Source organism: Pleuronectes platessa, chromosome 3 (genome assembly GCF_947347685.1).
Source record: "Pleuronectes platessa chromosome 3, fPlePla1.1, whole genome shotgun sequence".
In the NCBI taxonomy this organism is placed as follows: Eukaryota; Metazoa; Chordata; class Actinopteri; order Pleuronectiformes; family Pleuronectidae; genus Pleuronectes; species Pleuronectes platessa.
In genome coordinates, this window is record NC_070628.1 from 10,261,041 (window position 1) to 10,278,660 (window position 17,620).

Genomic DNA, 17,620 nt, shown 5'->3' on the forward strand with positions numbered 1-17,620 from the left:
TGCCATTTCCCTGTAAAGATGCAAGTTACCGCCTCGCAGCTGAGAAAACATCAAACATCAAAAGGTGGATAAACAAGGTCACATCCAAAGCAACACATTCTTTTGATGTGCAAAGCATAAAGGAGGAATTTACAATGATCACACAGTGCAAATTTCAACCTCTATGATTCTTACAAATGTCTTCCACCCACGTTTGGACGTAGCTACTGATTTCCCCTTGGTCCATCACGGGGGAAGAAGGAGATCTCATTGTTCACACATGCCCTCTGACCTCTGCCACTGGGGAGCCAATGGGGGAGCAGACTGTGCCTTGGGAGCTCTTGCCCTCTGATGTGATGGCTTCAGGCAGTGGGCTTTGCAAGAACCCATCCCCCATGGCACCCCTTGCCACTAGATCCTCTGCATTATTCATATGGCCCGGTTTGGGGTGGGGTGGAGCGGGGAGAAACAGAATATGGAAAAGGAAGCACCAAGGTTCAAGACCTTCTCAGATCACAAGGAACTTCTGCTTAACCTCCCCTGAAGTAGCGAACACAGGGATAGAGCAGTTTTTTTTAAAGGAAGTGGATCTGAGAGCAGGACTGAGGATCAATGGGGGATCCCCTCGAGGCTCGGTGGAGATCGCATTCAGTGCAAGGTGACTGGCGAATCAATGTGGTTCCCATGGTTCATTTTGCCATTGTGAGAACTGATCCTCCTTTTTGCTATAATGTGATACCGTCTTATGATCAGTTTAACTGCCCCTACGTTTAAGTGGAAGCAGTGTAAGTACACAGGTTCTACATAACTGCACACCATGCCAGTTTATAGGTCAAGATGCTATTATGTTACACAAGTTCCATGGGTGTCTGGAGATCTCTCATTTGTTCGAGTGTATACGGACACGTCAACTCAACGCTAGCTAATATTTTCTCTATCTTTTTTCACGATGTACGCAGCGTAGCATCTCATAGACTCAATCATTGAATATGATAGGTGATAATTAGTGAAAAGCATATACATGTTAAGCTGTTAATCCCTAATGCACACTATGCAACCTAACAACGCTGCACAACCCAGCTCTTAATACAGCCCAGCACATAACCTGCTAATTGCATAATTGCCTGATTTGTTTAAACTGACAGTGGTGCCCTGGTCCATGACAAGGCCATCATTTGCTCATCCTCATTGTCAGCAATTTGCAAGGAGGATACACCACCACACACCCCACTACACAACATCCAGCACCACAGTATTTAGATAGAGCCATGAATTAAGAATGCGTCGCAGCGGCAGAGAGATGAATAAATACGGCCGTCGCTAAATTAATTCTGAGAGACATGGAGGCAGGCGGATAAAATAAACTAATAGCAGCAGGCTGTCCAACAGACAAAGTGGGTACCCTCTCGTCTCTCTTCGGTAATTACTGGCTAATAGTCATTAACCTGGCAAACAGAGGTTTAGCTGTATTGTTTAAAGGACTCTGGGATGCATAATGACAGGCTAATATGTCATAGCACTGGCGGAGATGGGGGAGGGGTGGATTAATGAGATTTTCCTGGAGGGAGTGTACAAGAAGAGGTGGGGCACGCCTGGAAAATATAGGGGAAAGAGGGCCACATTAAGCTAATTGGAAGATGAGTGCCTACTTGTAAAAGTGCTTCTAATGGCATATTTGTTTCTCTCACAGCATCACAGGGCTAATGTAGGGGAGTGGAATGGTGAGACTTACTGTGGTAATAGTCCTTATAGGGGCCTTTGTCTACACATGTTTGTCAACACACTTTATAAACTCAATCTCAAACCAAATCGTGGGCATTTTTTTCTTGGCCTTTGACTGGTTATAATTCCTTATGGCGGTTATCTCCGCTAAATATTTTTGCCTGCGAAATTCAAGACAAAGAGATAGATTGCAAAATATACCTTTGCAAATGACCTACTGAATTGTATTGAAAAGTGTTCTTGGCAGTAGCAGTTTCTACATGGACTGAACCTTGATCGAGTCTCTCTTTTTACGTTCTTTTCCAGACTGATTTGCTCCATTTTTGAGTTTGCGTTGACTCTCTGCTCAAAGCCCGACCCTGGCCCAAATACTTGCTGGCCTCCAAAACTCAATTGACCAGTTAACGAGGAGGGCTCGGAAAGCGTCCTGTGGCGTCCTCGCAGGGTCCACTGCCGAGCCGAGCTGCTGACCTGTTCTGACGGCTGGTTGACCCTTCCATGTACTAATAGGTTGCAGTTTGGCCTGTCACTGTGTTTTGGCTTTTCTTTGACTTTGGGATATGGGAACTGAAGGAACAGGGTAGGACTAGAGAGGCCTGTTTCATCCAGTCAGTGATTGAGACAAGGCGAGGAAGTTGGTGTTTATATGAAGGGCATTGGACAAGTCATCTTGTTGATGCGTGAAAAAAATGGTTTCAAAACTTTACTATTGATTGAGATGAATCCCTATTTATTAATAGAACTCCAATTAAAAGTACCTCCTTTATAGGAGTTCATGAATGTTTTAAAGAGCAAACATCTAAAGTGGGCCAGTTAAGAAAGTGATATTACCATGTGTTAAACTGGCTTAAACTGAGTTTAACAATTGTCTACCGGTGATTATTGAGATTCCCTGCAATTATTAATAGGAATAATACAGTTAAATTGGTTTTACAATTTTTTTCTCTCCTTCTAATCAGAGTTGTAAATTAAGCCTAACACTCAAAAATGTTTTCTCTTTTTTTTGTGACAAGAAAATATCAAAAGACTGCAGCGCTTCTTAGAACTACAATTTCTTTAGAAATGATCTGGCTGTGGAACTGTTTAAAGATTCACTTTCTAATTTGCTTTAATTTTTGTGTTTCAATTAAATCAAATAAAAGTACTAATGCCCATATGGCCATGCACTATGAAATAATAGTGCCCAGGCTAGAATTTAAAGTCATACCTTCAGGCAAAAACTCCAGAGCGCGCACAGAATGAAAGTATAAAATGTTTTTTAATGTATATTTAACAACAAATACCCCAGTGACTATTGATGTTTCGTCTCAGAAGAATCTATTTCTCCAGTATTTCTAAGGGCATGATATGAAACCACTCACACTTTTATTTTCTGTGTTTTTCTGCTCGTCTTACTCTGTGTCTCTCCCTGACTCTCTCTCTCTCTCTCTCTCTCTTTAGCTGTCTCTCTTAAAACATTTATCTTCTGTTTTCTCCTTAAAGCCCCTTTGTGCTTTGTGATGTTGGTTTTTACAGCTTTTTACTCACCAGAGTTGCCATTTATGTTTTATAGATGCCAGCAGCTTGGAGCACATTCGAAAATGTTACCATTTCACTGTGACTAATTGTCATCGCTTGCGTTATTCCCTTGATGTCACTTGCGCTTGGTCCCTCAGGAACCTGTGTGCGAACTGCCGTATTTACACAATGTCTCTATTTCTCTCCCACTTTCATCTATTTCTATCTTGTTCGCACAAACACTCATACTATCTTACGTAACAACATCTGTGGCAGTTACTGTTTGAGTATAATTCTGTGAAGACTTCTGTCATCGGTGCTATGAGGCAGGAAAAGATGTGGGTTCATACAAAAGGACAAACATTCAATGCAGTAGCTCAATCACAAAGTGAATTTTCAGGATCTGCCAAGATTATTTTCCCAGAATCCTCTGCCATCCCTTGATATTTTGACAATGTTCACATTTTCAAGCCTTTTTATTTTTCAGCAATTAATAGCAAATCTCTGAAAGACTAGCCAAGTAAATTGCTCTATTTGGAAAAATGCCCAAGTCCCACTGGAAAAGTTCTGCCAGGGGTTGTTAAAAAAAAAAATTATATATATATATTAATATATTTGTTCTTTTAGAGTTGTGCCACTGTCAACAACAATGCATCATTAGTTGAGGATGCCGTAAATGACGTATGCGGTTTTCACCATTACTAGTTAATGAGAAACAGTTTGTTTATTGACATATGATATGATTATAACTTAAGGTTACATCCTGAGAACCCCACTAACATCAATCATGATAAATATTCAACCTTGTATGAACATTTTGTATCTTTGAATGAGCCATACAGATAGAAATCCTGTCAGCCAAGTAGAGATTAGTACTTTATTTAACTATTATATTTTATGTTTAGTTTTTCTGGCTCAAACAATGTTTTACAAATGTGTTTTTGTCTCAGATATATTCCTGTTATTATAACAACCTCAATGATTTTTATTTGTTTACTTGGGACTCAATTAAACTCCTGACCACTGTCATTGTTTGATTAATGATCACATTTTCAGAGCAGAAAAAAAATGGCATTTGGAAAAGAGAAAGGGAGTGGTATTTGACAAAGCTCTGTGGGTTACATGTCGCTCTAGGGGCCTCTGAATTTCATGAGCAGAAAAGCTTGCCCTTACAAACTAACCCCTGCTCTATCCTTTTCTTTGACCACACTGATTATGCACAATCAATAATGGTTTGTGTTTCTGTCTTCTCTCTTCTCTCTTGTGGGGCATCTAGGATACTGCAGGCAAGGTGATAGACCGCTGGTCCATCATGTCCCGAGAAGAAGAGATCATCACCCTGCAGCAGTTCCTACGCTTTGGTGAGACCAAATCCATTGTGGAGCTGATGGCCATTCAGGAGAAGGAAGGTCAGGCCGTTACAGTTCCCTCCTCCAAGACAGACTCCGGTATTAGGACATTCATTGAAAGCAACAGCAGGACCCGCAGCCCTGGACTCCTGACGCATCTGGAAACCAGCAGCCCGTCGAGCATTCACCATTTTGAGAATATCCCCAACAGCTTAGCCTTCCTCCTGCCCTTCCAATACATTAACCCAGTCTCTGCTCCGATGCTTGGTTTGCCGCCAAATGGCCTGCCGATGGAACAGTCCGCCCTCCGGCTCAGGGAGCCCAGCCTGCCAAACCAAGTTGAACAGGTGGAGACCAGTGACTCAGAAGTGTCCCTGTCACCCTTCCGCTCAGGCCAGAGCCCAAACCGTGGAGCCGTTGGAGCCATTAACAACAACATTGAACCCAAGACAGAGCCCAACAACAGGGCATCACCCATCTCGCCAACCCCTTCCACCCATCAAGCTCAACAACAGACACAGCTCCAACAGGGTCAACAGCACTCCCAAAATCAATCTCAGCAGTCAAATAGCTTGAGTGACCATCAGGTCCACCACCACTTTGTAAAGGACGAGCAGTCTAAAACCATCACCCATTCTTCTTTTTCTTCAAAGATGCATCGCATGCGCCGCATGGGATCCACTTCACGTAAGGGTCGTGTGTGCTGCAATTCTTGTGGCAAAACCTTTTATGACAAAGGTACCCTTAAGATACATTATAATGCTGTACACTTGAAGATTAAGCACCGTTGCACCATTGAGGGATGTAATATGGTCTTCAGCTCACTTCGCAGCCGTAATCGTCACAGTGCCAATCCCAACCCAAGGCTACACATGCCAATGCTGCGTAATAACCGTGACAAGGACCTCATCCGTTCCAATTCCGCCCCTGGTACGCCCGTCATCTCAAGCACCAAGAATGGTGGCTACACACTCACCAGCCCTGGAAGGCCACCACTGGGCTTCACTACCCCACCAGTAGACCCTATGCTTCAGTCACCTCTGCAAAGTCCACTGGTGTTCCCCTCGTTGAAGTCAGTTCATCCAGTCCAGCCAGTGCCCCCATTCTACCGTACACTGTTGTCCCCTGCAGACCTTGTCAGCCCACCAGTGTCACTGCCCACAAGCCCCATCCTTCCCACTGCCACTAATAGTACCAGCCTGATGGACCAGCACATCCTGGCTGCAGCTGTGGCTTCACATAATAATGTTCATATGTCAGAGGCAGGACCCATGTCCCACCGCTTACCTACACCTAGTTCCCATAATGACCTCACCAGTGGCGTCAGTGACCCCACACCCAAAAAGAAGCCTCGTAAATCTAGCATGCCAGTAAAGATTGAAAAGGAGGTGATTGATGTGGCGGATGAATACGATGACAAAGATGATGATGATGAAGATAACATTCACCGAAATCACCATCATCACAAGTCATCACTTCTTCACAACAACATCAAAATCAATGGAAATTGTCACAGCCACAACAGTGGCAATGGAAATCATAGTGGTGGTAGTGGGCAGCAATCCCCTTCTCAGGATGAGATGAGCCCTGGGTTAGCTCTGAGAGGCATGATGAGACAGAGTGAAGATGAATGCAGGGAAGGGACTCGTAGTGACAGTAGGGGAGGTAATGATCTGAGAAGCTCTGGTGAATTACGTTGCATGGACAGCTTCACCTCTGAAGACCAGGACCATGAGAGAGACTTTGAGAACGAATCTGAAAACTCTGATTCCAAGATGTTCTACCGGGATGAGCTCATGGATGTGGATGAACATCCAAAACACAGCAGGGTTGGAAGAGGTCTTGACAAGGAACAGGATGATGAGGGAAATGAGGAAGCTCATTTGCGAAAGGAAATGGAAGGCAAGGGCCATTCCTCACCCTCTCCTCATCACCACCCTATGAAGATCAAGGAAGAACTGAATGATCCTACCTATGACATGTTCTGCATGGGCCAGTATGGCATCTACAACGGAGGCATGGCAGCGGCTGCTGCCGCTGCTGCGAGCATGGCTGCCCTGCATGAGAGCTTCATCTCTTCGATGGGCTATGGTGCCAGTCCACCCAAATTCCTTTCTTCTCAATCACCGGAGGGAGATCCATGCTCAAGTCCTGACCCCAAGATCTGCTATGTGTGTAAGAAGACTTTCAAGAGCTCCTACAGCATGAAACTACACTACAAGAATGTGCACCTCAAAGAGATGCATGTGTGCACTGTGTCCGGATGCAACGCCGCTTTCCCTTCCCGGCGGAGCCGAGACAGGTTAGTTCTAGAACATATATTGTGACCTATTCCTTTTAATGTGATTGTGATTGTGCCAGTTGCAGGTAGGTTCAATGGTAATATTTAATTCTGTCTTTATTTTTAAACATGACTACAAACTGCCACTACATAACAACACAGAATATATGTTTTTTAAAAGCCATGTCAAAACGTTAGATATTGTCAATTTTGGGAGAGAAATGTCTTTCTATTTGAAGTTGATAAAACAAGATTTAACTGCAGTATTTCATGACTGTATCACATTTACCTACCGACGCTATCACTTTAACATCTGTTAGCTAATGGAACACTGGAAAATGAATTCAGGGACATCTGCTGCTTGTCAAGTCAAAGTTCAGGAGAGCAGGGTGTTAGGATCAGAATCACATACAAACACATTCATACGAGTACTTTGATGTACTCTTAAACCCCCCAGCTGCAGTGTGTTGTCTACCTGCCCTCACTACCTCACCTTGTCACAGGGCGGTGAAGGCGCATATATTAACATAGACAGCAGTTTGTCAAACCACTGCATCTATTAGCGCATTAGGAGGTGAGGCTAGCCATGCTCACCTGGGCTTGTTAGCACATATCAGCTCCACACACTCACTCTGCAGAATATATATATACTGCAGCCACACTGGCACCAGGTTCTTGCTATAATTCAAGTGGAAGGTACATTCACATCACTGGTGACCTGGGATACTTCAGGCTGCCCAAGGAATCACAATTTTATTTTTGGGCATAATGGGAGGGACTTTTTTGAGTGAAATTAGCCAGTGTATTCATGTCAACAAGCAATTTCCCATTCACAATCCTTTATAAATATCTAGGAGCAATATACATCAGTATTGTTCATCAAGTGTAACAAATACCTTTATCTCTTAAACAGCACTATGATGCTCAACATAACAGTCTCATTCTTTCTATTCTTTATTGCATAAAGATGACAAAATTTGACATACATTTTAGGTAAGGACAAGATACAAATCTTAAATCTTGTCAGACAGACCTTTATATTTCTCTGTGTTTTGTATCGCCCACACAGTGGTTCTGCCCCCCCCCCCCCTTCCCTCCCTCCTCCACCACCGCTAACTCCCTCCTCCTAAACTTGCTGCTCCTTCTCCACCCCGAGCCTTTTAATGCATTTGTTATTTCAGTGGCATCTGTTCCTACCGATGTTTGTTCATTAGCAGCATGTAAATAGAGCAGGAGATTCTGGGACTCGTATTAGAATGCATGTGGGAGGGGAACGGGGGGGAGCAGAACAGGTGACAACTAAGCGTTTGTGAAGGTGCAACCCTGCTGCTCACCTGATGCAGCTGTGCCGACAGCCGCAAGATGACAGCAAGTGTTATTTTAGCATCCACTGCCTCGTGTGCTGTGCTGGCACCGGTGATTTTTGTTAGTTCCCTTCGTCAGAAATAGAGAAAGCCTGAGGCATGACCGGCCTGCTGTGTAACACATTCACACACACACACAAACACACGCACACAAATAGGGAACATGTACAAATAGCTAAGAAAAGAAAACTACTTATTTTAAAATAAATCCAATGGAAAAAAAGAGAGTTCCATAGAGTTTTGTGATGGAGGAAAAAAACTTAAGAGAGTAGCTCACAAAATAAAAGTGCCATCGGTAATTTACAGACAGAGCAGAGTGAATGATTTACTCCCTTCGAGCTTGAATGAGCTTTCATAGAAAATATAAATGTAAGAAAAGGGATGGGAAAAGGGAGCAGAGGGGAAGGAGCGTTTACACAAATATGCAGCCAGGTATTTGGTATCAAAGCCAAGGTTTAGTGGTCGGCTGTAGACAGACACAGAAGGGCTGGCAGATTAGACTTCTCTGGAAGGGAATAAGGGAACATGTCGACACAACACTTCATAAGCTCTCTCTCCTCATGTGTCACTTTGAATGTGCTTGTGTGTGTGATAGAGTTTTACTCCATTATTACAAACACCAGCATATAAATGCTGTGTGAACACAAAAGGTGGCAGGATATATGAGAGATGGAAGTAACTATATAGTGATGAGGGACAAGTGTGAATCTAATGTATTAAATTAATACATCTTTGAGCCGGGGGTGAACTGTACAGCTCTGAGTGGGTGAGACCTAAGCACACTATTGTTTCCATACTTTTTCTGTGGGGGATAAATTCCTGATAGCATATGGGACATATTACTCGGCCGCTGGTTCAAACGGGGAACAAAACAACAGAAGCGGGGCATTGCATAGCTGAAGGAATCCTGGGGCTTTGAGACGAGTCAATACACTAGCCGGGCTCTCATCAAATCTGTCCCTGGATAATCCTCTAATGATATAATGCATGTTCGAGTGTAATGGTAGCAATAAAAAGGGAAAATAATTTGGTTGTTTTCACGAGAGCATTTGCTCTGATAAGATTAAGAAACTGCACGTAGAAAGATATTTGCACAAAATAATGTTTCAAATGTTTATTACTAGTAAATTAGATCAAGTCCAATTCTCTCTCCTAATAGGATTTTTTTGTCAACAGTGATGGGAGTAACAGTTAATAAGCCTCCCTGCAGTGTTTCACCTCAGACACAACATTTAATACTTAAACCAAAATAATTCTCTTCTACAGATAAACAACAAATATGAGAAAAATAATTTGAATTTAAATAAGGGAACAGTACCCCAGTTGTTATTTAGTCTTGTTTTCACAGCTGAATAATCCATGCTACTATAGTAGCATTATAATATGCAGGCCTGCCTGGCATCCTCTTCTCAATTCCTTCCAAACAGCTGTTGACATCCAGCAACAGGGAAGTCTTAAGTACCTCGCATACCTGATTAGCCCATTGACCGAGTGAAAAGCCAAAGGCACGTAAACACACCATCAGACAGCCGGATCAAAAGCTCCAGTATCAAAGTGAAGAAGAAAAGGAAGAAGTCATTCAAACTACAGAGAGAAACAACAGGCGCGATGACATTGTCAGGGTAGGACACTGGAAACGCACTAGCATCGAAAAAGTGTCAGAAGAAGTTATTTTGTTTGAATTCCAGCCCTTTTTATTTTACACTGCACACATGTTTAAAGGAAGACTGTAGACGGTTCACACACACACACAGGAAACGATAATTCACCGTGCCCTTGAGCAAGCATGTAATGTGTGTGTTTTTGCGTGTAAAACCGGGTGCGACATAAGTGTGTGTGAGTGTGTGTATGTGGTTTTACAGTGGGCTGTTTTATCCCAGCCTCCCGGCAGCCTGCTGCACGGAGGTAAATGATTGCATATTTATTGTGGGGAGCGAGCAGCTGAGGTGTTGAAGAAGGTGCATGATTAACTGCTGGAAAGGTGCACATACCAGTAATCAGGACCATTATTAGCCTCGTTTATAATATTTTCTAACCTGGGGACAAGCTTTGCCTTACTTATCTCACTTTCATCCGCCCGTCCCGCTTTCTTTTTTTTGACCTTCACTCCAGCATATAACCCGTTCCTTCTACGTCGCTACGGAAAGTCAGTGTCCTCCCTTCCCCACATTCCCACGGTGCAGCAGTGCGCAGCCCGTCGTGCCCGCGTGGGCCACTGCAAACGGAGAGTGAAGGTTAATTATGCTGGAGCGTCTCTTTCCTCCCTTCTCCTTTCTCTCCCCGTCTCCCTCCGTTGTCCCTCGGTCCCCGCCCGGCATGTAGGCCCAGTTCCGCTGCTCCGCAATCAGCCCTCTGTTTGTCTCTCATAAACAAAGGGCGTGCTGCGTTTAGAGGGAATACGTAAGCGAAAGCCACTTGCCCTCGTTAAAATATCTGCTGATTAAAAGATGGAAACTTTTATATCACACCCCTTTGGTTTATCATTGACTACATGCATCCCTGTGATGTACTTTGTGCAGAATAAAAGGGAATTATTTCACTCTCTTAGTTAAATAACAGAGACACCCACACAAGCACATTGTAATCAATAGGCTTTTCAAATCGTTACTTGTACATAATAATGTTTTCATGTGATATTGAATGCATATTTAATGAGTATGCACTCTTTTATGTTGTACTGTGGAATAGGCTGAAACAATACAAAGGAGATGCAACAGTGGCGCAGAGTGATAAATGTTACTAGAACTCTTGTCCTCCCACGTGCACCCAAACCTCATCACACAGCCCGAATGACAGGAAAGACAAAGAACCACCGGTGTCAGTTTAATACCACTCAGCTTTCCATCTCATTTACGCATTATGAGTCATTTAGACGACATGCGCGCACGTATACGCACACGTACACACACACACTGACACAACAACAAGGGCAAGGGCCATCGGATGATTAACGCCAGTTGGGACAGGCACACACTCGCTCTGCCTCCTCTGCACAGTCAAAAATGGGCTCTCAGGAGGCCTCCCCCGTCTTTTGGGCGAAGATGAGACTGTCAAATTGGTTTGCCAGCCACATTACTGGCCAACAGGGAGGAAGAGATGGAAGCGGAGGGGGGGAGGGGGGGGGGCTAAGGAGTTGGGTTTGGGGGAGGAAAGATGGAACGTATGGAGGTGAAGGGATAGAGGGGAGTGGGAAATGGGGCAGAAAGTCTAAATCTGATAAATGAAGGGGATAAATGCATTATAGCCTCTGTGTGTAGATTCAGCTGAGTAACTTGGATTATTCAGGGCAAGGCAGCATGGCCGACACTAAACAATGTTTGTGCAAATAATCATAAACTGGACTCTTTCTCTCCTCTTCAGTCTTTATCATTTTAATTGGTTACAAATGACATCTTTCCTCACATCTATTTTATTTGCATACATCTGTAAAATGCATAAAGATTGTGGTTTAGACATTGTTGTAATTCTCTGACCCTGTGATGTGAAACCTGAGTATTTAGACCGGCTGCTGTAGCTCTAGCGCAGACTACATACTTACTGCATGATGTTTAGCATGTTTGACTTTAATATCTTTAAAAAATACGAGATATAGCAGTGGTTAAATTAGAGCTTATTAGCAGTGAGAAGGTGTTGTTTTAGAGATGGAGACATGTTGCAAAGGACCTGCCTACTTGAGCATCATCAACAGCATCCTGCACGTAGAGTTTAACACAGCAAATCTATGACCCCACCCCCTTCACATCAAAGCCAGTTAGCTGCACTGTGTCCCTGCAGAAATTGTCACCTTTTCTATATATATTGATCCCCGACTTTCCTGGACATTCTTAAAGCACTCTGGCCTCTCACAGCCAAGTGTCCACACATGTACTTGACTAGACAGGGATACGGGCTCTGCGCCACAGACATTGAATCATGACTCCCATGCTCCAGCCATAAGCCAACGCCATATGGGTGCAACTGAACTATCAAAGGATAAAAAAAGAACAAAGGATTTATATAGTCTTTTTGATCGAAGTCCTGCTAGAAGGAGGTAGTATATTTTCAGATTTTCACACACATACACACAAAAAAGACACTAGCACGTGCAAACACACACACACACTCACACACAGTGACAGCCAGAGCCAATCGATTTGCCACGCTCCCCCTCTCCTCAATGCTGACAATGCTCGAGTGGACGGGCTCCTGGTTGCTTGGTTCACAGAAAAGGGTCCCTCCAATGAATGTATTTTTACCTCTTGCAGGACAATGTCGGATAGGGAAGTAAATAATTAAAGGAAAGGGACCCTTTTTGACTGCATCAACCCTGCCACTGCTGGTAAGCTCTACTATCCATTGTGACTCCATCTTTGCCCGTAAGGATGATCCCCAACCTCCCCCCCCCCCCCCTATTTTTTGTTTTTATTTTTCAGACATGCCCTCCCTGCATGGATACCCTTCACATTAAAAAGGCACTGAGTGTTTGCATATTTTCTGATTTCATTTGAGTGCTGACCTGATATTCTGGGAGTGGGCCTTGTGTATGTCTTATCTGACACTGGTGATAGTTGCTTAAGTTTCCTTTTTCCGTGTTTTGCAGTTTTGTTGTGACATTGTGTGCAGTGGGTCTCCCCCCCCCCGACCCATTTCTTCTTACTCCAAGAAATTGGAACAAAAAAAGCTTTGAATTTCATTTTTCAAATGCCCATTTTGCACCCAGCATCCTTTAGCATGGCTTTGTGTGCTGACTAAAATCCTCACTAATTGTAGCCTGGCTTGAGCATGGCACTTGTTACTGACTTTCTTCAGCTGTAGCACATTGTGTGATATAGTTTGCTTTGTGTTTGGGAAAAAAAATGCCCATCTTAATTAAATCCAGGGCTACATAAAGACATGTTCACTGAGGTGCTCGATTAAGCCACCTCCAATAGGGAGCCAATGCGATAATGCTGTCAGGGCCTAGTGCTAATATGCTATCCAGTTCCCCTCGATTATCACATTACCACAGCTCGAATCAATTGATAAACTCCCATTCAATATGGTGGAGTATTTAATTGAGTCAGAGTCTATTGGATTTGAGGGCTGTGCAGTGCAGACATGCTGACAGCAGTAAACACTAGTTCTCTCTCTCTCTCTCTCTCTCTCTCTCTCTCTCTCTCTCTCTCTCTCTCTCTCTCTCTCTGTCTCTGTCTCTCTGTGCAGTGTTAGTCCTCCTTTCTGCAGAGAGCTGCAGGGTGGATTTCTCTCTCTTTGTTAATCTCTGTGTATCTCCACTGATAGTAAGAATATATCTATATGTAGTGGTTCCTAGATATATTGAGCTTTGGAGAGGAGATGTATGGATCTATGTATTTCATCACTGTGGCTATTTGGTATTCTATTACAGTTTTCGTATACTGATCTTCAAATGTTTATGTTTACCCACGTTAGGCACAGCTCCAACATCAACCTGCACCGCAAACTGCTGACCAAAGAGCTGGACGACATTGTCCTGGACCCCCAACTCACGCCACTGCCCAAGGACCTGCGAGCTGAGATACTGGCTAAGATCTACGCCGGGCACCACATGGGCTTGGACCCTATGGCTGGGATGGGCATCGGAGGAGCCAGCCTTGGACACACCGGCCTGAACCACGATGCCCGCTCCCCCATGAGCAATGAGTATTTCCACCACCCTCTCAGCCACAACCTCAAAAATCACCACACCAACGGCTTCTCCCAGGGCCAGCCAGATGACTACATGGTGTTGGACCTGAGCACCACATCAAGTGTTCAATCCAGCAGCAGTGTCCACTCCTCACACGAGTCAGATGAGGGAAGCGATGAAGGCATTCTTCTGGATGACCTGGAGGAGGAGGATGGAGAAGAGGACGAGGAGGAGGGCAACAGCGAGGGAGAGGACTGCTCCCAGCGTGCCGAGAGGCGAGCTGAAAGAGGGCAGCGGGGTGAGACTGGAGAACTCAGAGGAGAAGGACATGGTGAGGGGTTTGAACATCCCTCCTCACCATTCCTCCTTTCGTCCACCGGGGGCAGTAACAGTGGCGGCAGTGGGATCCTCTGCAACATCTGCCACAAAATGTACAGCAACAAAGGGACCCTGCGCGTGCACTACAAGACTGTGCACCTGCGAGAGATGCACAAGTGCAAAGTTCCCGGTTGCAACATGGTGTTCAGCTCAGTGCGCAGTCGCAACCGACACTCGCAGAACCCCAACCTCCATAAAAACATGCCCTTCTCTACAATAATAGACTAAATAATGACTTTCTACTCTGCCCTCCTGTCAGTCTGCTCCTCCCGTCGTTCCTCATCCTTATTCCTCCTCAAATTAGCTTTTAACCCCAGTCCAGGGCCATCAGATACAGGTTAAGTGCTTGTGTTCCTCCTGCCCCCCCCTCTCTGTAAGTCATTGCAAGACATTTGTGTGTCCCTCTATAAGATTCATTGACTCTAAATACAGTTTATTATTTTGACCTTTGACTTCACCTTCTTTGGAAGAAAAGGACAAGACTCTTGAGTACGGAGTTTACTTTATAACAGAACTCCAAACTTGTACTTTCAAACCTCTCCCCCCCACTTTGTTTTCATGTCCGTCTCCAAAGAATCTATTCAAACTCTTATTTGTGACTTTGCCTGCAGAAATAATAGTACTGAGAAAAAGAAAAAAAAGAAAAATCTTCTCGTTGTATTTGTGTAATGATAGCTTTTAAATGAACCCCCTTACAAAAGCATGACAGCTTCATTTGTAAATAATGTCCCAAGAGGCTTTTGGTGTAAAAGAGTTGTGTTGATGGTTGTTTGCCCTTTTTTTTCTCTATCTCTCTCTCTGTCTCTCTCTCTCTCTCTCTCTCAATCCTTAATCCTTATGGTTTTATGTTACAGTCCAGTACAATACTTCCAGCTATAGGCAAGAAAGAGGTAGCATCTTACTAGCTTGATTCATTTATGTTAGCTTCAAAGATATGTTTTAAACTGAGTCCTAGGAAAAAAAAGAATATCACGTGACTTGCTTTATCTACTTGTTAGGTATTCAGAGGTTGCCGGCATGCTTTTTTAGGCTCCTACACTGATATCATTCTCTGTATTTCTATTGATTTTTTTTGTTCTGTTTTTTTTCTGTCTGTTTACGTTTATGAGCTTTAGTATACTAATTCAGTTTTTGCACTTTGCATCTATACAAGGGGATGTGTAATATTATTATAATGAGGAGTTTTTTGCAATGGTGAGTTTAGGTGTTGTTTGGGGTCATCGACGGCTACAGTGCCAAGGGAAATGACAGTACCTTCAACATACCTGTGCCAGTTCAGTTTTTGCACGTTCTCAGTTTCAAAAACATACTTTCACAACAGGAAACCTTCCCCCCCCCCGAACAAAGCCGGAGATCTCCCCCTATCTCTCAAAAACACGTATTCAGAAGGTGTCTCCAAAGTGTCTTGCTTCTGCGCCTAGTCCAGGTGTGACTGAATATGAACTGCTGTTTCCCAAACACAAAGTAAATACTGATAAAGCCTCTTAATGTTTATAGGAGACATTGTGTATGGTTGCCAGTTGTGATCACAACACTTAACTTCAGTGGCTGAGTGAGGTAATCTGTATAAAGCATGACCTTTTTGTGAAATTGTCAAAGTTAGAAAAGCATTTTTTTCCCCCACAAAAGGCATCTTAAAAAATAAAAATAGAGATAAAAAGATGAAATAGTCCTTCAACTGTGACCAAAACTAAAGTGTTTGCTTTAGAAAAAGATGTTTCATTGTGACATTGTACTTAAATCATGCCCCATTGGATTAATATGATGCACTTGAGTCTTAAATCTTTTTGCTGTGATATTTTTGGTATCGGTTTCCATTTCTGAGTGTTGGCTGCAAATGTGCTATATGAAAAGTGTCGCCCTTCTCCCGGCTGCTTGGTTGCAGCCGTTTTTTTAACATGTCCATGACTGTCTTACGGTACAAATATTTCCAGTAACTGGGCAAAGTAGCCAAGGGAAGGGGTATTTATTGGTGGGTGATGTGTGTTCATGGAGATGTTTTTGTCCAGTATGAAAATATTTTTTGTAAAAAGACAAAAAAATAGAGAATTGTTCATCAGTTTGATTTGTTTCTCAATGTATTAGCAATGCCATGTGTTACTATACAACAAGACCTTCTCTTACTTGACTGGTGCTACACACAGGAGGGACAAATATGCAGTGTTATGTCGCGTGCTGTACAGTATTCACAAGATCTTACATCCATAACAGTGTTGAGCTCCGTTTGTTTCATATTTAAGCCGTTCTGCCGTATAGACATAGACCAATTCTACAGAAATATTTCATTAATATTATTTTTTTTCTAAGACTCTGCGCATATGAAACAAGCAGTTTGCAGCCGACACGTCTCCGAAATAAAGAGAGCGAGACAGGGCGCTGTGGCTGATGGAAGGGTTGCAGAGGTGGAAGGCTGACTAGGGGGGAAAGGATGACAGCAGCGATCATTAAAAATGTGCTGCTTCTCCGTTACCTGCAGGCGTGTCCCTGCCATTCCAGCTTCTTCTGTCTAATATCTCACTTGTCACTTGGTTACACGGCCAGACGCCGAGGCTGCTGACACGACTGTGACACTGACAGAGAGAGAGAGAGGGTGAAAAAAGAGGACAGAGTGCGCGCCCTGAACAATTCAATTAGACTTATTCAACTTGGTTGAATTCATCTATTCATTTTATACATGTGCTTATTCTTAGTCAGGGTCGCCCAGTAATCCAATTCAGCTCCTCTCTCTCATTCTGTTTTTCTCTTTGTCTGTCAGAGCACAGTCATTTAACAAACGCCTTACCCATTTCTTCAAGCCGCCACTCACTCACCACCTCCACACCCCACAGCGCAGGTCCTACAGGGACACACACTAATAGTGTATGCTTAAGTTCACCGGACGGCCATGGCATAGGAGAAAGGGATGGGTAATTGCCTGTTTATCCCAAGTGAAGGGGAAATTGAGTACAGGAACCCCTGCCTTCTCCCCGGAGTGGGTTTCACTGAGGCGCTTGCTGCCTCATTCACTCATTCGATCCCCCCGGCCCTCGCTCTGGCAGAAATAAAAAAAGTGGTACTCCAGGAACCCTGCTGACAGCTGTCTCTCCAACACACAACCGTACAAACACACACATGCGCAGGGAGAGAGGAGAGTGGCACACAAATACTTCCTCCCCCCGGAGGGACGACAAGGACTGGATGACTTGTTAACCTCTAGTGATGGAAGGGACAGGGTCAGAGCGAGAACACCGCAGTAGATGAGCCGCTCCATTTTCCATGATGGACAGTCAGGCATGGAAAGCTCTTATCATTATTATTATTATTTCATTTGAAATATCCCGAAATGCTTAAGATAATAATTTCCGACATTTTAACTGTAACTAAAAGAAATTATAATGAGGCCTGCAAAATCACAGACTGAATTGAGGTCTCTGGAAAAGAGAGC

At 43.7% G+C, this 17,620-nt stretch overlaps 1 protein-coding gene and 1 long non-coding RNA gene across 2 annotated transcripts in view; one reads left to right on the plus strand and one right to left on the minus strand.

The window, feature by feature from the left end:
• The window catches only part of bnc2 (basonuclin 2), a 121,885-nt gene extending 105,099 nt beyond the window's left edge, over nt 1–16,786 (plus strand). Inside the window, exons 5-6 of the mRNA XM_053419299.1 lie at nt 4,475–6,849; nt 13,602–16,786. Coding sequence (XP_053275274.1) covers nt 4,475–6,849; nt 13,602–14,424 — 3,198 coding nt within the window. The 3' untranslated portion in view covers nt 14,425–16,786. The remainder of the gene's footprint in view (nt 1–4,474; nt 6,850–13,601) is intronic.
• LOC128437234 (uncharacterized) overlaps nt 1–17,620 on the minus strand; it is an 89,198-nt gene that overhangs the window by 9,351 nt on the left and 62,227 nt on the right. The window lies entirely within an intron of this gene.